Raw genomic sequence first — 24,195 nt, forward strand, 5'->3', positions numbered from 1 at the left:
AAGCAGGGACTCACTTCATACAAACATTGCCCCAAACATGCATTGTTTTTTCCAAAATCTTGTCTTTAATTCTTGTGTATCCTTTGCTCTCCTGGGTCACCACATCTCTAATCTTGAGTGTCAATTATCTTTGGGATGTTGCCATTCCAACAAAACAAGACATCAACTCAGAAATATTTGGATTTCGCACATCAAGACAGTCTGGAAAGTCCCTGTGTTGGTGTTGATATTTGACCACCAGGGGCGCTACAAACAGTTTCCACCTGTAAAATGTGTCTCTGGGCCCCTGAAGATGAATTCATCTTTCTGTCTGAAGGCCCCCTGCTGTTTCAGGCCTTATGTAACTGCTTCTGCTTACATCATGTCATCATGACACAGCGGTGCACTGAAAATCTGAAGTCAGTGGTTCAAGCTGTGTCACTAATCCCCTGGACGATAAGACAAGAGGTGGATAGTCCCCTCCTGACCTTAATCTTGTGTTGATTTTGTATAAACTCACCTCAGACTGAGGCTGATAAGCGGTTACCACATCAGCTGCACTCACGGCAGGGCGTTTTCCCAGAATCTGCCTATGTTCGTCCTCGCATCTCAGTTTCCAGTATCCGTTTAGCTGAGTTAAAAGCGAAGTCAACAGCAAATCCTCTCTAAAGAGACTTACACCGCTGCAGAGTGTACTGAGGCCTGCAGAGCAGATCACATGTAATGTCCTCAATGAAAACCTACTTCTGCACTGTATTATCTCACAGTGTACCGACATTACTGCTGCTGACAGGATAATCTCACTGTAAAGTGCAATTATCAGCTCCTCCAGAGCTTTTGGTCATTTGATATGTTATTTGTCAGCAGATGGAGATGTTTGAATTTCTGTTTTTCTGGTTGCTTGAAAGGCAAAACGATGACTTTATTCTTGACGTCAGTGACATCACCAAAGTGAGTGGCGGTTCAGCAGCTGAAGTCCATTCTTGACCCTAAGACAGCGGACGAATACAATAAGAACGACACTTAGTAGCTCAGGAGCTTTCAGCTCATACCACATCATCTCCATCAGTAGATAGACTTATTTCCATTTTTATGTTGGCTTCAAGGACTTATCGTTCATGTTGGTAAAAAAGTAGAGTTTTTTCAGCGTATCCAACTGGCAAAATCCACCTGCAGAAAAAAGATCATGTAGTGCAGTGGAAAACTCCCTAACAGCTACTTAATGGCCCTTGAGGTAAGACTGTTTTCTCAGAGACTGTGGGCACTCCTGACCTCAGCGTAGTCTATATTGTCTTCAAACCTACAATCACTGAATACAAGCTGTATGCATCACTGACTCGTCATTACCATTTAATGGCTTATGGGCTGACAGTCGGCACCTCATCATTTAGCTGGAGTCGTGTTAGTGGCCACGTGAAGAATGCAAGTCAGACTTTTTGGTTTCTACCCACTCCTGATGAAAATATCTAACACTTCAGCCAGCCACTTCCCTGTAGGTTCATCTGTGCCCATTTCACAGTAACTTCACACATAGTAAAACAGATGATTAAAACTGCTTTAAATGAATGTCACTGTTATACAATGTTTAGAAACCACACTGACAGACGGCAAATCTTTCCTCCCAACCATCTCTCTAAACTTCCTTTTTCACAAGGTCTGGAAACCACCGAGCATCCCCACTTTAACAGAGTTATGCATATAGTATTTGTCATTGTGCAATCTAGGTCTATTTCATAACAGTTTTAAAGTATGCATTACACAATTCATGCAGAATACATTGCGACCATCTGCTCTGCCCTACAACAGACTGAGCACACACATTTAGCTCTAATCCCATATTGATTTCAACTCTAAATCCACATAATTCATGAAAGTAACAGAAGGGATACACAGCAGCTATTAAACATTGGAAGTGGGGTAACACAAAAAGAGCACTCTAGTTTAGTTCAGTCACTTCTCAACTGACAGGTAATAAATTATTCTTGTTTTGACCATAAATGTGTTGAGCTTTTTTTTTTTGGTAAAACACGGCAACTTTAAGTATGTAAAAAGTGGTTAACGTGAAACAGATATAAATCACTAAAGAAGACAAAAAGTCACAAGTCAATCATTCATCATCTGGATTTATTTTAAGAAACAACACAAAATGCAAACATACCTGAAGACTCAGTTTTTTACAGTCACACTCACAAACTCACACTCGTTCTCACACACAAAACTCAAAAAGGTGCGGGTCGCCGTCACTACTTGTCTTTCTCTTTCTGCTCCTTCTCTTTCTTGTCTTTCTCGGCTTTGGCCTCCTCCGCTTCATGCTTCTTGATCAGCTCCTCCACCTCCTTCAGCTTCAGCACTTTGATGCAGGTCTTGCCGTTCTCGCGGGTCAGTGTGGCGATCTCAACTGAAACGACAGAGAAAGACGCAGACAGTGAGGACCCAGCTGCTAGAAGAGAACATATTAAGTCACTCTAATTATGTGATATCTAAGAGGAAGCTCAAAAGTTTCCCACAGATGCATGTTGGAACAAGGAGGCATAGTTGCCTCCTGACCAATCACGAAACCGGTTGACAAGGTGTAATATAATAACCTACTCTGTAGGCTCACCCACTGATTGTATACGCTACACAATCAACATAAGTAAATAGAACGACACTGAAAGCACAAAGGTGGCCTTTATTTTCCGTGGTGTAGAGCTCCTGTTGTTAAAAAACAGGAACTGCCAAGTAAATTCATTGTCATGAACACTGTAAACCAGACTAATGGATGATGACAACCTCAAATAATACCTGTATTTGTTTACAGGAGTTACATTAATATCTCCCTTTTGATTGGTTAGGTTTTACTGGCACTGAAACAGTAAATGAGCACCTTCAACAAGGTTATTAACTGTTTTCAGATTTGTTTCTTTGACTACATGGGGGCGGCAGAGCAGGCTGTAAACACAACACTAACATATTTATTCTTTACAATGTTGTTGAACATGTTGTTGAGCAAGCCACACATCCAACAGCAAGGAACAATGTTCAGTATTTGGAGTTATGTTCCCGACAACCTGACAGGTCTAACATTTGCTCTCCTTTTAGCTCCGAGTTAGGTCTCCACCATCTCCTGAGTTTAATATCTTCCATTTCAGCAGCCAACTTCACGATGTTTACCAGATAGTTGTTAACATTGTTGGTTTGCTGTTCGATGCAGTGAAGAGAGCATACAGTTTTTTTTTGTTGTTGTTTTGCAAAAATCAACCCACTGCCACATCTCCAAAGAGCACAGTGAGAGAGTTGAGAGTTAACCCAAACATTTCAGCATTAAAACTCAAACAACAGCTTTAAAGTCACTAAATTACTGTCACTGAATCTGTGATATTTCTCTGTGAGTTTCTCTCTATGAACCACCACGTTTTAACATTATGCATAAACATGTCTGTTATTGGTTGATGCTTGATCACTGGTTGTGTGGCTATATTGCAATTTCTATATCCAGTTTTTGGGGTTGCATGACTGTTATTTTCATTTTTGCCCTTAACACAGTTTTGAAAATTATAGGTCAAATACTTTAAAACGCTTAATATCTGTACTTCTCTCCATCTAACCACTAAAATCTGCACCTTTCTCTGCCGACAGCTTGCTGACGTCCATGGTTTTATTGAGAACTTTTATGGCAAGTGCGAGGGCTGTGGAAAGTGTCATCTCTCCCTCCTTGAAGTCCTGCTTCAGCATGGAGACAGCTGCCTACAACACAAAAGAGAAACAAAGTAAAACGTCACACTAAAGTGCCAAAACACCATCCATGAGAAATGCTTTCAAAACCTGTTCATTGTCTCCTGTCACGTTATCACCAGCTGCCACATCTGAATGCTCCTGTTTGGCTCTCTGTGTGTGCACAACAGTAACACAGTCACAGTCAGGTGTGTGTTTCCGCACTGGAGATATGCAAACTAATAGTTTGCATACTCTGGGTGCAGTGAGGCCACTTGGACAAAAAGTGTTCATACAATGCTCTGAGGCGACTCTGTTACCAACAAAGCTTTGTGTGCAGCCCTGCGGAGACCCATTAGGATTCACAAAGCCACCGTGAATCAAGACTTACACAATTAGCTGCCCCAAGAGTCAGCACAAAGTAGGCCACAGCATGTCTGTTTATTGTGAGCGCGTCCAGTCCCTTTCATGGCCACTGTGTTTTAAATCTGTGTGCAGCTGTGCCCTCCAGTGTCAGTGAGGGAAACAGCATCTTTATAATTTCCTCATTTTTGTGTTAAGGCTTTCAGCCAGCAGTTAAGATAAAAAAAAAAATCCAGATTCTACACACTTAATTAACTTATTATTCAAAGTATTATAAATTATGTTATACACTGGGGGGCACTTTCAGTCACTCCTGTGAGTCTTACAGCGCTGTTGTTTCCGATGCAGGTGGCCTTCCAGCCTCCGTAGTTTCCACTGGGGTCGCTCTGGTAGAGCTGGAAGCCGTAGTGTTTATCCCAGCCCATGTAGAGCAGCGAGACTCCAAAGGGACGCTTTCCTGTGAGGAGGACACACACACACACACACACACACACACACACACACACACACACACACCGACTTCATTATGCTGACTTCGCTGAAAAGTCTGTGTTGTTCTTTTGTGTGATTTTTTTTTTTTTTTTTAAATCACAGAAAAGTTCTGAGGTTCTGTAACTTTTTATGTTAATATGACAACAGTTTCATGTTGTGGTGCTGTTTCGTACCTCCAAACTGGGTGTAGGCCTGTTTGATGTCACACAGAGCTGTGACCAACTGCTCGCAGGGGATTGGCTCCTGGTACTGCAGCAGGTACCTGCAACAGCAATGCAGATCACCACATTCATATTAATGGTTTCTCCCACTTAAACCATTTGGCCGAGGCAGCAATGAAGACCGTGTTCCTGGCTGAAGTTTACCTCTGTGCTATAAGTCTCAGTTCATTGGTCAGCACGTTGGCATCTGATGTGATTCCTGCCACACTGCACGCCATGTCTCTACAAGGAAATGGAAAGATGGAGGATCAATGCAAAAACAGTGATTTTTTTCCATAATTTATGACAATCACAGGCTGTTTTTTAACTTCATTAAATGAATAAATGCCCCTTTAAAGTTGCAGACCAATGCCACTGAAGTACTCCAACAAGGCAGAGGCAGAAGGAACTCACTCATTCAGTTTGTAGATTTTTTCTGAGAAGAACACCTCATCCAGCAGCTTGTGAATGTTCCTCCTCTCAGCAGCCAGCAGCACGCCGTCGTTGGCTAAAATTCCCAAGCAGGTGCCTGCGTGGCCGATGGCCTCCATGGCATACTCGACCTGATACAGGCGCCCTGCGAACGAATGACACACAATGCTGCCAAGATGAGGACGCAAACCCAAAGCAATGAAAGGCTAGACATTTAAAACAAAAAACAAAAAAAAAACAAAAACAAAACACACACACAAGCTTCCTGCTCCTGGCTTGAGCATGTCGAAATCTGATTTAAGGTTGAAAAATTATTTAAAAAAAGAGGAGTTGACATAAAAAGCAACTGGAAGAAACATCATACAAGTCATCTTACCCTCTGGTGAGAAGATGGTCGTTCGTGAATCATATCGACGAGACTGAAAGGAAGCAGAAAACAGTTGAAATCTAACATTGGACACAATTTGTCCACAAGGTTTACCTTCATGCAGCATGAACATGCAATATTACAGTCTATCTAATGGAAAAATAATAACCGAAATATTGTTTATCCATCACAAAGCACAGAGCCATCGGAGGGGAGAATACTGATAGCATCAGCAATCATGGCTTCAACTAAAAGTGTACATCTTGTCAAAAAAAGCTGACTAACTGTGGAGATGATGTTTTTTCCAATCTTGGAAAATCAAACGGAGCAGCAAGCTAAGCAGCACATCATCGATATTACTTTTATGCTAGCAATTGATTTTACTCACCATTTTTGGAGACTGCAGTCAAACCCTGCCAACGAGGAAAACAAATAAGTTAATCTTTACTGGAGCAGTTGGTAAAGTGTATTGGAGCTAATCGGCTAGCGTCACATATAAAAACATTTAACTCAATAGCTAAGGATTTGCTTCGTCATCTGCAGCTTGGGTCGGTGAAAGTGAAAGGGACACAGCACTTACGTCTTTCGTGTCAAACAGCTAGCAAGCTAAAGGTTGGTATTAAACTCCTTGAGTAGTTCGGGTTATTTAGGTTTACGCTAGCTAACGTTACTCACAGGTTTTAGTTTAACTGTTACCCGGTTAACTGCTAATGTTAACACAAATGGAGATGAATCGACAAAATTTTTAGCCACCGCTGTCCTGGAAGCTTTCACAATTACCTAGTGAAATACTTTTAATTGTAAATCTTTTACACATAAACCAGGACAAAATACATTAGGTTTAAATAAAACAGAACTACAATCCTTATTCGTAAAACATTAAATTGCTTACCGTTTACAGAGCTGGCTGTGGCGCGCGCATTGATGACTTCACCAAAACACGAAGCGATGACGACATTTAGACGCGACCATATTAGTTTGTATTCATTTATTTATTTGTCTCACTGACATCACCTTTTCCTGTAACCTATAAAGAATTAAAAAAAAACAAAACAAAAAACTGTCATAACTATTCTCATTCTGTATTCCAAATAAGACAAGAAACAGGCTAACATTAGATATGAATATAAATATATAAATAATATAATAATATATAAATCTCTGTAATCCTACATATGGGTTAGCCTACCTCACAGATGTTTTTATTTCAGTCTTTACTGATATAGCATTTTGCTACACTCACGTACGCTTTTACAAATTTGATTTTATTGTAAAATTCTGGCCATATTTAATCATTTTCATGATCTATTCACAATCTCAAGCCCTGTTAACGTCATTTATATTTTTGATGTAAATTCCCCCTGGATAATTTAACTGCATGTATTATATTACTATTTTCAATTGAATTTAACTTCTGTCTTTCTTTTTAAGTATGCCTGACAATGGTATTTTTGCAGGACTTTACATTTTTGCTAAATAATACATGATCTTTACAGATTTGGATGTTTAATAGCCTGCATATCAAATGAATGTGAATGGGATATACAAGTCACATCTTGAGTCATTGTGGTTCAAATACATATAATAAGTTCTGATTCGAAGACTTAAGTGTGCACTTTGTTGCTTAACTTCCTTCTTCTTTATTATGAAATATGAAGAAAGAAAATCTGAATTTGTCTGACTTCTTCTTTCTGTGGCCACTCAGATAGAAGTCACTTTCAAATGTATATATATCATGAGCTTCAGCCAGTAATAACAGGCTGTAAATTGTAGAATAACGTTTTAAAACAGTAATGAAAATTATGTCCACAGCCCATATGTGCAGTGAAACAGCTTTTGCTTCGTTTGACTATCACTCATATTCTTACTGACTTTAAGAGATTCTGTCCTGATGGATTTTGTCCCCGATCTCTTTAATTGGAAGTGTGTTAAGAAGGGATCATACAATAGCCAATATGAACAGGGCCGGAGGAATGATTACAGCAAGCAAGACCTATTTCAATCTTCTTATGGTTTTAAGACGGCCTTGAAAACGTGTGAACCTATTCTATAGGTATCAAATTACTTCAAACACGTACAAAGACAATTTATAAACCTGAAGTCTATCAAAAATAATTCACAAAATAATAGGAATAATAAAGAAAGTCATTCATACTTTCATTATAAGCAGTTTAAGCAGTGGGAGGGCTGGCTGTGCCTTTGTGCAATGAATCATTTTCTCCACCAGGGGTCCCCCTCGCCTTGAGTATGTGGTGAAGATTAGGCCCATTGACATTAGAGTTCACCTTGGATTTATTGCATCTGATCTGGAAATAGTTACCTAGTCATAAAACTGGACAGTCAAAAATTATCTTCAGCGTAGAAGTCCTTAATGCTGCAAAACATTTTTGATCTATGGCTATTGCAGTAAATCAGCTCGTTGGAGTTTCTCTTTGTGGTGCTGTGCTGTAGCCGACCCTGACCTCTGACCTCTGACATCTATGGTCGGGTTGTTTGGGTGTGTGTATGTGTGTGTGTATGTGGTTGCATTTCAATCATTATTCAGTCTCTGTTTGGATTGTCTCCTGCTGGATTTTCAGACTTATTCATATTCTTATTAAAATGCTATCGCTGCTACGACAAATGTGAAAGACATGCCAGAGGGAGATCATCCCGACTCAATGTTTTATGAAATGATTGTAGGTTCAAACCAGTGTGTGGTGGGATTAATGTTTGGGATGATTAATGAGTTGCTACTGAAACTGAAGGGGTGTTTTCCAGAGTTTATTTGCTCGTTTTTATTCAGCCTCAACCAAACATACAGCAGGAATAATGATGCATAAACAGTCATCTCTGTTGTCAAGCAAAGTCAGTCTTCAAATCCCGTTTGGTCCTGAGAACACATTTCTTTCTTCATCCGAAATCACACTGTAAGAATCAGCCAGTGGTTTATACTTTGGTCAGATTGCAGTAATGAAATGTAGCTCTGTAGAAGAGACCTTTTTGTTTCTTGTGTGAGGTTTTCCTCTCAGTTACACAGCGTGCACGGCTGCCGCAGCCTGGCAGCTTACCTTGAGATTATCAAAAATAATCACATTGTTCTCAGAGGATTGGCTCAGGAGAGCGCAGAGTTGCAGCTGCAACACCGCAATAAACAAGCCATAACACCACACTGTTTATTTGGAGATTGAGGAGTATACTGTGTTTTGATTTGTTTTGTTGGCCTCAGTCTCCCCTGTCGAGCTGGATATGCCTGAAGACAGTTTATAGCTCCCTTACCGTATTTATCTTTTAAAGGCCTCTGACACTGGTCTCACATTCTGCTCGCTGCAGACTGTAACTCTTTAACATTCAAGCTGAACCGAGAACATTTATTCTATGGCCGCTCAGGATTAATCTCTCTTAGCAAGTAGCCACATTGTTTTGACGTAAAAGGCTTACGGTTGAGTGATGGATGTGAACGATCCAGTCTCCTCTGGCCTCCAACTGTTTGGTATCGCCAAAGCAGCTTTCGTTTGTGTAATCATTATTTGGCTACCAGTGCTTGCAGGACTGCCTCTGAGGGATTTTTTTTTTTATTGGACACTATAAAACCCAACATGGTGGCAAAAGGTACCCAGCACCCTGATGAAATGTAGGAGGCTGGGGTGGCCAGCTACCAATCATGAGGATGGCACCGATCCATAGATAAACCAGACGTTTACCCTCACCGTCACACTGTCAGACTCTCCCTGTAACATTACTTTTGCATGTACTTAACTACCAAATGTATGCAAAGTATGTGGAAGGTGAAAAATACCAAAACAACTAATGCAAAAAAGTAGGCAGAATACTGTGTCTTTTCTTTGTTATTGTAGAAGCTAATGCAGCGTTTACCTGGGAAGCCACAGAGTTACTGAGTGGGAATGTGGAGTGAAACCAAGGTTGAATAGCCCAGATCTCTTAACTAAGAGCATTGTTAGACTAAATACTGCATCACATTCATTGAGAAAGAGTATAAAAAAGTAAGTAAAAAAACAAATGGACTTAGATATAATGCTAGTAATTTACATCATATTAGCTACGTAGGCTACAAACTCTTTCAACCAAGGACATTATATTCAATCGCTTGCATCATTAGCTGCAGCATTTTAGCTACAGTTTCTACAATCTTAGCAAGCTGATGTTAGCCCAAGTAGGCTAGTTCTCAGATGCCATATATTTAAACATTTCTTTCTTTTTTTTAATCTTCGAATCTTTTGGTCCTTGATAAACCCAGTCAAGAGTCAGGTTAACAGGATTGAGCCTATTTATGAACAAATGTAAGGAGTTGTAGGCTCCAAGATGGACGGATCAAATCATAAAGCACATCAGTCAGATCCAAAAAGTCAGTGTTGCAGAGCGCCTTGTGTACAAACTTTGGCTTGTTTTTTGTATAGCTAATGAGAGACGTGTGTGAAAAGAAACACACAGTTCTTATGCTTGAAGTTATTTCAGTAAAATTCAGCTGGGATCCTGATGTTTTTCTACTTTTACTTTCATTATTACCACTTAATAAAAAATGTCAGTGGGGCTCGAGATTTTCACAGCATTCAAAAGATGGTGTGACGTGAAAAAAAAAAAAAAATGTGGCAACCATCTGTGTGTAGCGTATGTGTTGGGAGGTGGCGAACATCAGTGAAATGTTTATAGGCCTGAATCACGATTTTGAAGCTTTCAGTTTGATCGGTGTTTAGCGGGTCACCGACTTTGACCTTGGTGTTTTGAATCCAGTAAAGCATCTGATTGTCCGTGTGTTTTAATTCCCTCAGTACCTTCATAGAGTATCAGACAAAGACGGCGCCCCGTGATTTCACATTTTCAAGTTAAATCTATTTTTAGTCGTGGTTTGCTGAGTCACAGACTCTACCTGGCATCGTCAGCTGACTGGGCCAATTCGAAAACCATGACAGAACAGAAAACGAAATAGCTGCGATGTTGAAATAGTGGGACGTCCAGGGGATCATGGGATCTGAGACAGGTATCAGACAGTGTGTCATCTCAGGTGGGCGTGAGATTATTGCCATTTCAGCACTGAAGCGTTCAATGTTTACATCATAGCCTATTCATTGGCAGTTAGTAAGCAGTTTTAGGATCTGGCCGTTTAGGTATGGACACCCACACACACCTGGCTGTTTGCTTAGTCAGGCCTCAGCCTCAGTCATGTAACCAGCTCTGAGCTTTGTGACAGACAAATGAACAGCGGGAATAACACAAATAAAATGGTCATCAGCAGGTCTGTAGCCTGCCCCATATGTTTTAAAGGAATGTAAAAATGTTGTATAATCTTGATTTTACTCATTAAGTATGCTAGGTATGCTAGTTATATTTTCTGCAGAGTTTTTGAATTCAAACAGCTGCCTAAAGACTCAAGTAACTAGACTCTGACTCAAATGACTGTCTCAGAGCGTCACCTCTGTTTGGACTGTAATTAGCACCAGGTTACATTGTTATTTCTGGGAAATTACTAGGAAATTACACACTGTTAAATAAAGAATCATTGTTGTGACAAATCACATTTAGGTTGAGAAACACTGAGTCCCTTATTCACTTAATGTTTAAGACTTGACAAAAAGAACATTTTGATATATTTGAGCTTAAAAAAGGTAATGCTGATAAAATTCTAATGAGGGCAAATCATTAAAAAATGCCAACATAATAAAAGCTTATAGAAAGGCACATAATAAAAGTCAAAGTAAATCTCCTAGTAACCCTGAGTTTTATATCCTAGGCAACTGAACTCAGAGAACTCAGAACTGAAGAAGCCTCTTGGACGAGAGATGCAACGTCCTCAAGAAACGAGTCCAGGTGCCCACGATATGGCACTTAAAACCACCATGACCTGGATCAGGACCAAGACCTTCATCAGCGTCTTTCCTTAATGCCATTATTCTGAATGTGAATCAGTAACTCTGACATGTTTGTTGGCCCCAAAATGTTCGTTTTATCTACCTCTGTGTAAGACCGCTGAAGGTTGCTTCGGCCAATCATATCACTCTGCTGATGGCGTTAGCAGAACATCAGCTAGTGCACAAAAACTGGCAACCACATGAGGGAGCTGACAGTTCGAACAGTGGTGCTGTAACGTGAATGCAATGGAAGATACTGTTTTCATGCGCCAGTCTTCTCATCTAATTCCCCAAAATATGAAAACAGTCCTTGAATTTGGCAGCACCCAGGCTTTTCTGCACATGGACTCTTATTTCACCTTACGAAATGTTCAAATGTGACAATTGCTGAAATACCAAGAGGCCCCATTGTTGCTGCTTTCTCCATCTCAGTTTTCTGGTTGACGTAGCCCCCCCCCGGCTACGCTCCCCTCCATTTCGACCTTTCCAGTCTATTGTCTCCATCAGCCCACCCTCTGCCCTCAGCTACTGTCTCTGTTATTTTATGTGAAGCTCCTGTCATTTTGAACACCGACGCCGGCCCGAACGTGCGCGCCGAGGGCCCCTCCACGCGGAGTTGGATTCCAAGCTTTCAGGGCCGAAGGGAGGATTTCCTTTTCAAAATGTCTGGCTGGTAAATATGTCACCAGGGTGGAAACTGATCCTGTGAAAAACAGGTGGGATGTTTTCAAACGCGCCACAGGAGTGTGTGCGATCTGTTTTCTTCCCTCACACACACACACACACACACACACACACACACACACACACACACACACACACACTCAGAGGTAAAAAGTGTCAGTCCCCTGCCTGCAGAGGTATTGTCTGTCAGGAGTAAGCAGCCCTGGAGCCGTTCATCTGAGATCTGCTGCTAAATCTGCCCTAATTAGATTCACCAAAGATCCACCGTGTGTGTTATTTCTATGCACCTCAAAAAGAGTTGAATTTCATCGAACCACCCCCCCGTCCCGCGGTTATAACAAAAACAAAACGACACTGACCTTTTAACTGATAAATCCATTTTGACAAGGAGGAGTGTTGTGTCAGTGTGAGTACTGACTCACAGAGAGCTCCTTGTCAACACGTCTCAAAGAGGAAAGAACCTGTTACTCATTCTTATAATTAAGTCACTGAAATGCTCCATATTTTCCACAACAAAGATGATTCCTCGCACACTCACTTCTCACTGTCTAAGCTCCCACGCATAGAAATTTAAATTCCATTTAATCCACAAATTTGGATTATGAGAATTTAGACGTGACTACTTGAGACTTCTGGTTAAAGAAAGCAGTCTGCACCACACGGCCGGCCTGTTGCAACATTTTGCCAGCTGAGTAGCTTTGTCTTTGTTTCTTTTCACAGTTATTGTGCTGATCCTGAAGAACTAACATTCAGTTTGTGTAGATTACAACACTGGATAATTTTGCAGACCAAAAGGTCAAATGTGGCTGACTTTTATAAGTTTAAAAACAAAGAAAGTAAGGGTTGGGTTTCACTGACGATGGCGCTGGACCTAAAGAGATTACTGAACATATTACAGTTCATCCTACTGGAGACAGACATGAATGTGCGTATCAAGCATGATGGTAATACAATAGTTGTCAATATGTTTAAAGCAAGTGTGAGCCCACTGTGACGTCACCCACTGGTTTGTGAGGCCTTGAGTTTGGCATCATGGCTGTTGCGATGATGGTTTTTTTGAAGTGACCAGCTTTATAGTCCAATTACTCCACATGGGACCATCATTTGTAAAATGTATATCATGTTGTATTGAAGAAGACTTCAATAAAACAAAACAAACAAACAAACCTACAAACAAAAAAACCCAAACAAAAGCTAATGAGAAAACCATTTATTGAGGTCATGGGGTGATTTTCTCATAAGCTTACATACAATTGGACTTCCCTCTGAAGCTAGTGGCGCTGCCCCCTGCTGGCCATAAGACAGAATGCATATTTAAACCACTGGCTTCACTTTCCAGACACAGAGGCTCTCCAATTAATACAGTCAATGCTTACAATAAAAATGCAAACCTCATGGTTGCGTGACGATTAAAGTCTGTCCAACAACTGTTGTGATTTGTTTAATCGATACCAAACAGGACAGGTGAAGTCATTTGTGCTGCTGGTGACATGTCAGGGGACCGAGCCCAGAACCAAGCTGCTTCTGTGGCTGAATCTTCTGCCGCCTCTCAGATCAAAACTTCCCTTCAGTTTCCATTCATGAGAAACAACACCAGCAGTGTGAGCGATGTTACGGAACAGTTCACGGGAGACATTACACCATCCTGGCATCACGCTGAAATGTTTGTACTTAATTATGTCTCTGAGTTTCAACCCTCTGACAACAGTGGCAATAAATCAGCAGTGCTGCGGGAACATGGAAAGCCAGAAGAAACATGTGAATCATAACTTTGCATGAGAGCAGAATGAAGAATAAAATTCTTCCACGACATGAAAACCACCTCTCGGTTCCTCTCGTGCCGCCAGAACTTTTCTGATCCATCAAGCCATGGACACCAGGCCTGAGGGGTTGTCCTGTAAAATGTACTTGTTCATTTTGTTTGTTTGTTTGTTTGTTTGTATCTTTGTTACAGATTTGGGTATGCTAATTTACATGTGTAGTCCCTGTTCAGGAGCCAAAATCATCATCTGAAGCCCTTTTCAATGACCCATGTCTAATCATGTATATTTTCAATGCCTCCCCCCCTCCGAGTCCCAAACTTTCAATGACTACAAGGTCCTGTGAGACCCTGTCGAGGAAAATAACAGTAACAAATGTTTACGGTTGAAATCCAGTCGTCTGTGAAACGACACCAGGTCACTAATTTCATCAGTCCACCTCGTGGATACACACTTTGAATCGTTCAGAATTAGGAGAGCATTAAGGTGATCTCACGTTCTGCATCGTGTGTGTGTGTGTGTGTGTAGGGAGGGGGGTGTCCACACTTTTGGCCACACCCCACTCTGCTGTCAGTCATGTGCTGACTGACACAGCCTGCCTGTTACCAAATCCTGCACGGAAAAACAAAACAAAAAAACAAAAACTAAAGTAAATCCGAAATTAATGAACCAAATCAGCTGTGAAGAGTGTTGTTTTCTCGGGAGGGTCCTCCCATCATCCCCACCCACCCACAACACTGCTCTGTAGCTCCCACCCTGACGGCCCTGCGTGGACGCGCGGCGCTGGTGCACGCACGGTACGGCTGGCAGGCAGGCAGGCAGCGGCTGTAGACGAGAAGAGAAAGGAGAGAGAGAGCAGAGCGCTGAGGAGCTGTGAGAGGAAGGAGACTGAAACACAAGCTCCCGGGACTACGGCAGGACGAGAGGAAAGGGGGGCGACACCGAGGACTGGATCGTATCTGCAGCGGATTTGGAGGGGTTTTTTTTGGTTTGTTTTTTGTATTTTATTTTATTTTTTTATTTTTTAATGAGCGGCGGGATACGTGGTGCGGGGCTGTTACGCACGACAGCGTTTCCCCTGCGGTGAAATCAGCCCGAGCTGTTGGACCGGAGGCGCACGGCTCGCCTGCTCTTCCTCGTCAGGAGCAGAGAGGTTTATAGCGGGGAGGCGGACTGAAGGCACACAGGAGGAGGTAAGTCTGTGTCCCTCTCTCTTTTTTTTTTTGAGTCCTCGTAGTATTTTTGCCGTCAGAAACGCCAGCGGGGCTCGGAGTGGGGAATGTCAAGCCCCGGGACCAGGCTCCGTGCTGCGGGGTCGCTCCCCGCCTGTCTGTCACTCCGGCAGCAGCTGGCAGCCTGCAGCTCTGCGCTCACATCTCACACCGGACCACGTAGCGTGTGTTAGTGTGAGGGAAACGCATCAACATGGTCTAGATAGCCTCCAGCAGCCCCCCCTGTACGCGCCCAGGGATCCGAGGCTCCCTCCTCCTCCTCCTCCTCCTCCTCACCTCACCCCCTTCATCGCCGCCGCCGCCGCCTCGGATACATGTCACGCTGCTTTCTTACATAATGCGTAAATGTGCAGTTACGCATGTTGCCAAAATGGTGTGTGCTGGACGCCACATCTGGGCTACAGTGCAGTAGTGTAGTAGTGTGTGTGTGTGTGTGTGTGTGTGTGTGTGTGCAGTGCAGCAGCAGCAGCAGTAAACGTGACGCACTGATAGAAATGAGATGGATCCATCCAGAGCTGCTCGGGCTCATTGTCGCAGAGGGCTGGAGCAGTGGACGGGCTCTGTCCTGTGAGAGGCTGCAGGGGTTTGTTTCTGTGTCTGTCACATTATTCTCGTCATGTCTGAGGCGTCGAGGCTTCTGCTGCTGCTGCTGCTGCCGTCTGGACACCAGGATGTTCAGCTGCTGCTGGGTGCACCTACAGTCAAACAAGGCGGTGGTGCCGTGGATGGAGGGTGATGCTGTGTGTGTGTGTGTGTGTGTGTGTGTGTGTGTGTGTGTGTGTGTGTGTGTGTGTGTGTGTGTGTGTGTGTGTGTGTCGATGCACGGTGGGATCTCCTGTTGATCACAACAAACACAGACAAAACACAGCAGTTGCAGGAGACACTGAAGCTGCTGTACGTCCATCACACTGCAACTTGTTAAGGTTGCAGCTGAAAGGACAGAAATCTGAGCTGCATTAAGATTTTATTTATTTATTTATTTTTGGCGAAAACTGACCTGGTGTCAGCTCTCAACATGGGAGTATTTGCTGTTCTGCTCACATCTTCAGGGTTTGGAGTCATGGTAAAATAAAACAAGCAATTTGAAGATATGAATTTATTGACCACAAAAATGATCATGATACCAATCTTTTGATTATTTTATTGATTAGAAAATGTTGAAAAAAATGTCTTGTTTTGTCCACAAACCAATGATTTTCAGTTTTCTGTCACAGAGGAGTGAAGAAAAAAACACAAGTTCACTTTTACAGTGAGCATTTCTACTGTATTATGTTATTGAAAGAACAATTAATCATTTATTCCAGGAAATCAACAACAGTAGAGCTGCCTCCCTCCACTACTTTCAATGTCAATTAATCTTTAGTTCATCTTATCAATTTCTTTCGTTGTTTTCTGCGCCATAAAAGGTCAGAAAATGTCAGTCAGTGTGTCTCAGAGCTGGACACGACCTCCTCCAATGCCTCGTTTTGTCCGCATGTCAAAGATACTCATTTTACTGTCACGGGGGAGTGAAGGATCCAGGACGTATTCGCACAGAAGACGCCGGAATAATAGAATTTTTACTTTGTTCCTTTTAAAATGACTCACACCGATTCATTGATCATCGGAATAGTTGGCCAATCGCTGGAGCTCTGATCAAGAGATAAACTGATGATGACTGTAGTTGTAAGCTGCAGCTCTTTTCCAGATTTAGGTCAGCTGTAGTCTGCGGACGAAGAGGTGAAAACATGTTGGATTTGTGGAGGTGAAGTCAGCGTTGTGTTTGTATCATATGTGGGCTTTCATTCAGAAAACCATTGTGTTACAACTTGCTTTGGAACACGGAGTCGATAGAAGGCACGGATTAAGAGCATCAGAGCGTAAATGGTCAAAAATGCTTCAGTTGGATTTACCTGTTTTGTTTTCTTTCGGTGTGAATCTGACACCCGAGGCTGCAGCTAACGACTTTAAACGTTATCGATTCATCTCTGGATCAGTTTCTCAATCAATCGCTTCGTTGCTTGTTGTAAAAAATGTCAGAAAATGGGGAAAAAATGTCGATCAGTGTTTCTCAAAGCCCAAGATGCAGTCCTCAGGTGACAGGTCATGTCCACAACCCAAACATATTCAGTTTACCGTCATAGAGGAGGAAAGAAACCAGAACATTTAGAAGCTGGAATCTGACAATTCTCACTATTTATCTTAAAAAAAAAAAAAGATGATTACTCTTTTATCAAAATAGTTGCTGATTAATGTGTTAGTTGAAACTAATCAGTTAATCGTTGCCACCCTGTCGACCCCAGTCACAAACACTGTGGGGTTTGTTGTCCGGGCTTCAGTTGGAGCTGAAATGAGGTTGAATGCAGTCAGCTGACATGTTAAAACAAGCTTCAGTCAGACCAGACCAGCAGCGCCCCCGAGGTCTCTGTCCACAAGCCCAATGGCTTCAAGAGGTGACACCCCCCCCCCCCCCCCCCACCCCCTCCCCCCCCCCCCCCTCCTCCTCCTCCTCCTCCTCCTCCTCCTCCTCTGAAGCGCCTCTGTTGAGCAACAGCGGCTGCGTGTGACGAGCGTCTCAGCCGACCTGTGGCAACGTTCACGAAATGCCACAGGGAAGGAGATAAAGTCATTACAGGTGGATTATTTTGAAATGCCAGGACAGACGAGAGCTTCTCACCTCCTGCAGCAGAGGGACGAGGGAGAGGGAGAAATCCCTCATTGCGCTGTCAACTTTGCTGACATTAACATTTCATTCAGGTTATTATGTAAGTGGCAAAGCCCTTGAGAGCCGCACTGAAAACATCGCTTTGACAGCTCCAGCTGCCCAGCGAGTGTACTAGTGAACGCGGCTCTAAAGAGGCTCAGAGTCGCTTAGTTTTCAGACGGGTGATGGGTGAAGACGTCACGGCTGGAGTGAACTGACTCTTTCTACCCAGTCGCAGACAACGTAAACATTGTAAAAAAAACAATCCCAGGAAACATCCGTTGTGGTTCATTTTAACAATTCATATACGCCTCTAATCCCTTTTTTTTCTGGAGCTGTTTGAAGACACTACAGATACGCAGACAGTCAGCGTTTTCTTCAGCATTGACACTAATGAGTCTTCTTCTGTCTTTCACCATCACCCGGCGTCCATCTGAACCACTCGGGGCCTGTTCTCCTTTGATTTTCAGACTGTTACGGATGCTTAATCAATATCTAGGAACTCTTTACGCCCAGAAAGAGGAGAAACAGTGCGCCGTCCGTGCCGAATGATCAGAGCAGCCCTGCCGAGATTTAGTGGAACATTTAAAGGCTTTGTGTGATTTTTATCAGAAACCATCCAGGTCCATGTAAGTGGATTTACTGTGGTGCATTTATGCGGGAAGCGTCTTCTTTTAGGCGTTTTTTTTTAACCCCTGCAGTTTGGTTTAGTTGATCTGAACCAAGACAAAATGACACATTGCTGCCTTTCACTTATTTAAACATGTCAGATGTGAACAAACCTCTCATGATAGACTGTTTTTCCAGTTATGTTGGGGCGGGAAACCTTATTGCTTGCAGGATTACTGTATGTTCAGAGGCAAAAGATTTTCGGAGTAAATGGAGCCACACTGGAGTAGAGAAAGGGATTGGGATTACAGGGCACAGAGTCTAAGGTTCATGTACAGACTCCTGTGTGTGGTCCGGTTCAGGCAACAAAGGTGCTTTAGTTGAGGTTAGGGAAGGTTGTGGTTTTGGTAAATATTAATGTATTAATCCTGCAGATTCCCTCTGAAATGAGTGTGTGTATTGGATGTTCTGTCAGAAATACGTACGTCTTCACATTTCACTGATACCTCAAGTACCGGAAATGTAGCCGACTTTAGAGATATGTTAATTAACATTTAATTAATTAACTTTTTATTACTACAAAACTATTATGTTTGTCTCTAAACCTAATTGCTATTGTGGATCAATTGTACATAAACATCATTTCAGTGAGTCGAGGTTGAAACTGCCTGAAATGTTTTTTGTGGAAATGAGACGTAAAATATCTACTCACATTAGGATGTTTATAATGTCAGACTGTACGTTCACGATCAACGTGGTTTTACTCTGTTTATTAATTTTTCAGCAGAAAAACAACCCATCTATACGATCTCCTCGCTGACCTTTTTTAACCATCATCCGATCAGTTTTCTCACAGATTTATCGTGATCTACAAGCTCTGATGATGATGTCCGCATTAGATCATGGAGATAAGCTCATCAGCAGATTTAGCTAAAGGGCCCGTCCGCTGTAAACTGATGAAAATCATTTCAATCCACAAACACACTGACCTGCATTACTGTCCTGCTTGACCTCTTTAAGAAAAAATGGTTTGTGTTGTCTCTAACTGGTTGCCATTGGATCCCGCTGGTGTCCTTGCTTGAGCAGTCGGATCGCGCTCCAACCTGCTGCTGCGGTGCTCAAGGCTTCGTGTAAGACAATACCGGGATGAGGTCAATGCTGTGCATACCATGCCGGTGCGGCTACATGCATCTCTAACCAGGTGTATTTTTAGAGCCTTCTACAATGGTGGAGGTGGTGTGTGTGGATCTTAAATAGCATCTGTCTTTGTCCGGACACAGACGAGAAGATTTGAGGAGATATTGAAGTAGTCAGGTTTCCATTGTTGTCAGTGGTGTTTGTCTGAGGAAATTTGAGGTTGTTTCATGAATCAAATCACCCTGCATCTCCCTCAGTCCTTTTTACATGCTGGAGCTGCATTGTAATCAATTTGAAGGTAATAGTAACCTCTCGATGATTGATTGATTGTTTACGTTTTACTTTTCTGCTCCTCCAGCCCTCATCAGCAGCCTCTACTGCAGTCTTTATTTCCCAGAATGCTTTTCAACAACTCCCAGAGATGGAGCACGATCTGGTTGCACTGAGCTGTGGGGTTTTATATGTCAGCCTTCAATCTTAAAAACAATGGGTGATGTAGCTGCAACCCAGTCTGGACATTAGAGGCCCCTGTCTGCGTAGTAATCGCCACGTCTTCCTGTACTTGGTGTGTGTTTGTCGCTGTCTGTTCGTCATGCGTGTGTGCAAAATTGATTTATTTATTGATAACGTTTCAGATACAAAAAGCTTTCTATTCAAAGGAAACACGCTAGTGATATATTCTTTATTTTTGTGGTTGTCAACAAATCCCATGGAAAGAAAACAAAACCAACAATGAATGGATCCTTCTAATAAGTGTTGTCAGTGTATCCAAATCCAAATATTTTGACAGGCGCCAATAGATACAGTCCTGCTGCAGCAAATACTCACTAGAGCACCAAATGTGCATTCATCCGCCGTGGAAAATAGTCCCTAACAAATATACCTTTTACTAAGGGTGTGAATCATGGAGTAACTCATAATACGATGCTTTTCATGATGTGCCGCCCATGATAACGATAACGGTAATTTGACATGATGAAGTTAAAAAAGAAACCCCACAAGGACATTAACAGCTTTTTGACGTTTCTTTTATGGAGGCTGTTCATGCGCTTTGGCCACATCTGGTCACATTCTTTCTACTTTAGATTCTGACGAGCACTTTAAGAAGATCTAGCATTTTCACATTTAAAAGCGATCCCGTGTACTTCCTTGAATATCATCTCAGTCGGTTGAAGCATTCAGTGGATTCGTGACCGCCGCCACGCGTCTGCTGTTCATGCTGCTGGTCGAGGCCGCCTGCTGACCTGCTGACCTCTGTTACACTCATGTGACACGGAGACTGAAAGTGATTCGTCACAGCGTTGAAGCTCTAATGGAAAAGACACTTTAAGTGTTTAAGTGAAGCGCCATCATATTGACCACCGTCTCAGTCAGACGAGGATCGCCTCCCACAGCCACGCCTACTCCCTTTCTTTAATGCGTCATCCATAATCAGGGTTAATTCATGAAAACGCCTTCCTTGTTAGGTTTTACATATTCTTTAGAACAAAAAAAGACAGCCGGCAAGAAGTCCTACCTCTTTCTTGTGTAGCTGTCCGACTATATTAAACTCACTTTCACTTTTTCCCCAGTCTCCTTTAAAGGAGTTGCTGTAGTATAATATGTGTCAGATTGTTAGCATGATAGCAGAAGTCCTTTTGATTCCAACATGGTTTGCTTCTTAGCGGGGCGCTGATGTTTGTTATTCTCTCAGCCGTTCAAAGCCGGGCCCCTCCGTGAATTTCTGCATCCATTACCGCTTCTCACATCTCCCCATATTATTCATTTAACCTCATTCTATGGCTGTCGTTGCTTTGGGCATAAACACCACGACGTTGTGCAAATAAACGCGTCTCGGTTTTGTTGCCGAGGTGTTTTTATTTTCGGGACATGGGGAACTGGAGAGCTTGATCCTGAATCTTGCAACAGGCGGCAGCTGGTGACGGCATGAATCAGTCCCCTGGCACCGCCCGGGGCAGGGAGCAGCCAGCAGCATCGCCACGCTCGGCTCCATCCTGCTCGGCTGATCACAGATGGGGAGGCAGGAAGATAAAGTTTGACAGGGCGCCGGATGATTAAGAGAAAGTGTGTAGGCATTAAAACATGTTGAGGGATTCCTTTAAATCAACCAGCCAGCCAGCCAGCCAGCCAGCCAGCCAGCCAGCCCTCTCTGCAGATTATGCTGCCAGCTCTTGCATGACACCACTAGCTTCTGTATATCGTGCATCTATGAGATGTTTTAATGAACTTCTGGCTCAGCCGCACAGTTGGGCCCCAGACTCTGCTATCGCTGGTATTAGGATTAACCGAACTCTCTGGATCTTCCAGACAGGCCCTGAAGATTCAGCTCATGTGACCTCTGGTTTTTGCCCTCTGGCAGAAGATATAAAGCTTCCAGTTTTAGAGTGAACCACTACAGGCAGGCATTTGTACTTAGATGTGTTGGTATTTGTGCAGCTGGCCTCGGGTTTGTGAAATGAGCCTGTTTAGTTGGGGGCAGTGCTGTATGTACTTCTGGTGGATTTGGTCTTAACTGTCCTCTAGTCACCTCTTTCTGTCAGTGTTTGCAGATGCACTGATTTCAGTCTTCTTGTCTGTTTCTAGGTGTTGTGGGAGGAGCGGGTCCAATGTGACCGCTACAGAATCAAATATATCACATATATCATATATCATATGACACTAATTAGCTGCCTGCGATTGAATGAATGAATGAATCATTTATTTTGGTTACATACATTATAAGAAACAAAAATAATTTCACAAATTCTCACACTCAAAAACCCAAGAAGGAATAGGCTGAAGCTCAGCGTTTGGCCAGTCAGGCTGAAAACCGGCCGACTCCGGTCTCTGGTCGATCGATCGCTGTATCTTTCTCAATTTTACAATATGTTGTGTTTGGGAAATGAAATTTTCTGGGGTTTGTTTTGGCCAGCAGAAACCTTACCCCCTATATTTCGATGCACAAACAAGTTAGAAAACAGTTTCTAATTTGTACACATGCAGCAGTTACATTTGGGTTTGGTCTATGGCCACTCAAAGTCAATATTTACTCTCTTTCATCTATTTATTTTTTGGTTTCCATTAACTGAAATAGCTGCTAAATGCTCCACTACGCTCACCAGCTAATCGCTAATTGTGTCTGTCTGGCATTTAGCACAGAGCAGGTAGTGTTTACAGCCTGACCTCCCCACTCTAGTTGTGTTTAGTGTGTTTTTAGAGGTTTTTCACTGTCAACTGCCTACCAGAATATGTGCAATATGAAAGCGATATCTCTGGTCCTGCTGTGTTCATTTTGAAGTCAGACAGGGTGATGAACCGGAGCGGCTCCACAATCAAACTGGCTGTAAACAATCCAACAGATTGGTCAGATTATCTAAGATTATACACCACTTTATTTGGATGTTAAATTGAAAGTGAGTGCACCAGTGTTGAACCAGGAAGTTGGTCTGTGAACTCTGGTGTCTGACAGCAGAGAGTCTGGGTCCTAATTTAGGCATTCGGCTGCATTTCTGCTCTCAGAAAACCTCTGAGTTTGTTTAAATCTGACATGATAGGCATCATTTTGATGTTGTCACATTTCTCAGCAGTCAGCTTTGTTTTCATAACTGATAGGATTGATTGCCAAAAGGACAAAAATAGGACTGAAACTACATGAAACCAGAATTTCCCTTTAAGTCTCTCTCTTTATCTTCTACTCCTTGTCGACTTCTGGGTGGTTTCCTGTCCAGAGAGTCCATCCACATGATCCACATGACCCCGGTCCGAGCACTAAGCCGGCAGTCTTCTGCCCTGCTGACAGGTCTTTGATCACCTCTTTGAGTCCCTAGAAGCCTCCAGGCTTTCCAGTGATCAATGAAAAGAATGAAAAAATATCCCGTTAATCATTTTGTTTACCAAGAGTGATTTTATTCTGTTTGCATGAGTGGAGCAGCTGAGCGTGGCCAGGAGCCAAACCATGACTCTCGCAGCTGGACATTGGTTTGAGGAACCCACAGAAAACAATGGCAGGAGGCTCGGAGGATGTGATGCACAAATGTACTGAAAACTCTCAAATTCGGATTTTAATTCCAATAGGAGATGCTGTGAAGCTCCAGTCGCCTGTAATTTGCATTGGTTAGGAAGTGGAAAACTTGATTGAAAACCCCCAGGCTGGCTTGTCCCTTGAACCTCCACTTAAAGCGCTTCAGTGGATTCAGGTGGTCGTTATTCGCCCTCAGTCGGTGTTTTAGCTCTGCCGCTGATGCTGACGCTTGCATTGTTTGTCTCACTATGTTGCCAGAAGATTGATGGAGCTGCTGCTCGGATTGACAGATCTAGGTGCAGTCAGCCGCTCTCAGACTATGTGCCTGTGGAAAAAAGCCAGTAGTAAAAAAAAAAAAAAAAAAACTCTCCCTACCCGCTGCAATTAGCACCGTGTCATTTTGGGGTTCGGAGGCAGCCGATAATGTCACATCTCTCTCACCTCTGTGGTGCAGTTGCTAAACATATTTGACAGGATGCCTGCAGACTCAGGAGGCTGAGTTATTCAGCGCCTGTGTCACTTCCCCCAAGAGCTGAATTACTGTCTTTAATAAGTGCTTGTCTCATATTTGGGCCGTCTGTGCTGTCAGTTAGTTTTTCTGAGCAGCGTCTGGTTTCAGTCACCGTGGACTGGCTGCGGGTTTGGGAGTCGTGGCCAAATGAAGCCCTGCCGAAGAGCGCTGGCAGCCGACACGCACGCGAGAGGAATTTGAATACAT

The 24,195-nt window shown here is 42.8% G+C and overlaps 2 protein-coding genes across 16 annotated transcripts in view; one reads left to right on the forward strand and one right to left on the reverse strand.

Moving 5' to 3' along the window:
- Nucleotides 1-2,082: 2,082 nt before the first annotated feature.
- Nucleotides 2,083-6,508, reverse strand: psma4 (proteasome 20S subunit alpha 4). Of its 3 annotated transcripts, none has more exons than XM_037108387.1 (9): nt 6,419-6,508; nt 5,915-5,939; nt 5,536-5,578; nt 5,142-5,304; nt 4,893-4,970; nt 4,701-4,789; nt 4,362-4,492; nt 3,582-3,705; nt 2,083-2,377 (listed from the first exon to the last, which is right to left on the reverse strand). In XM_037108387.1, exons 2-9 carry the CDS (start codon nt 5,915-5,917, stop codon nt 2,223-2,225), a joined length of 786 nt encoding a protein of 261 aa, XP_036964282.1. In that variant the 5' UTR covers nt 5,918-5,939; nt 6,419-6,508; the 3' UTR covers nt 2,083-2,222. The 3 variants fall into 3 exon arrangements, with proteins under 3 accessions (XP_036964282.1, XP_036964284.1, XP_036964283.1); XM_037108389.1 differs by lacking the exon at nt 6,419-6,508 and adding an exon at nt 6,307-6,330; XM_037108388.1 differs by lacking the exon at nt 6,419-6,508 and adding an exon at nt 6,107-6,211.
- An 8,102-nt stretch (nt 6,509-14,610) lies between these two features.
- LOC119024291 (unconventional myosin-IXAa-like) overlaps nt 14,611-24,195 on the forward strand; it is a 143,893-nt gene continuing 134,308 nt past the window's right edge. For 9 of the 13 annotated variants that reach the window (XM_037106912.1, XM_037106918.1, XM_037106915.1 and 6 more), the window contains exon 1: nt 14,613-15,009. The gene's annotated coding sequence lies outside the window, so the exon portion shown is untranslated. Of the gene's footprint in view, nt 15,010-24,195 lie in introns of all 13 variants that reach the window. The other 4 variants (XM_037106922.1, XM_037106923.1, XM_037106925.1 and 1 more) reach the window with 2 other exon arrangements.

This window comes from Acanthopagrus latus, chromosome 8 (genome assembly GCF_904848185.1).
Source record: "Acanthopagrus latus isolate v.2019 chromosome 8, fAcaLat1.1, whole genome shotgun sequence".
Classification (NCBI taxonomy): Eukaryota; Metazoa; Chordata; class Actinopteri; order Spariformes; family Sparidae; genus Acanthopagrus; species Acanthopagrus latus.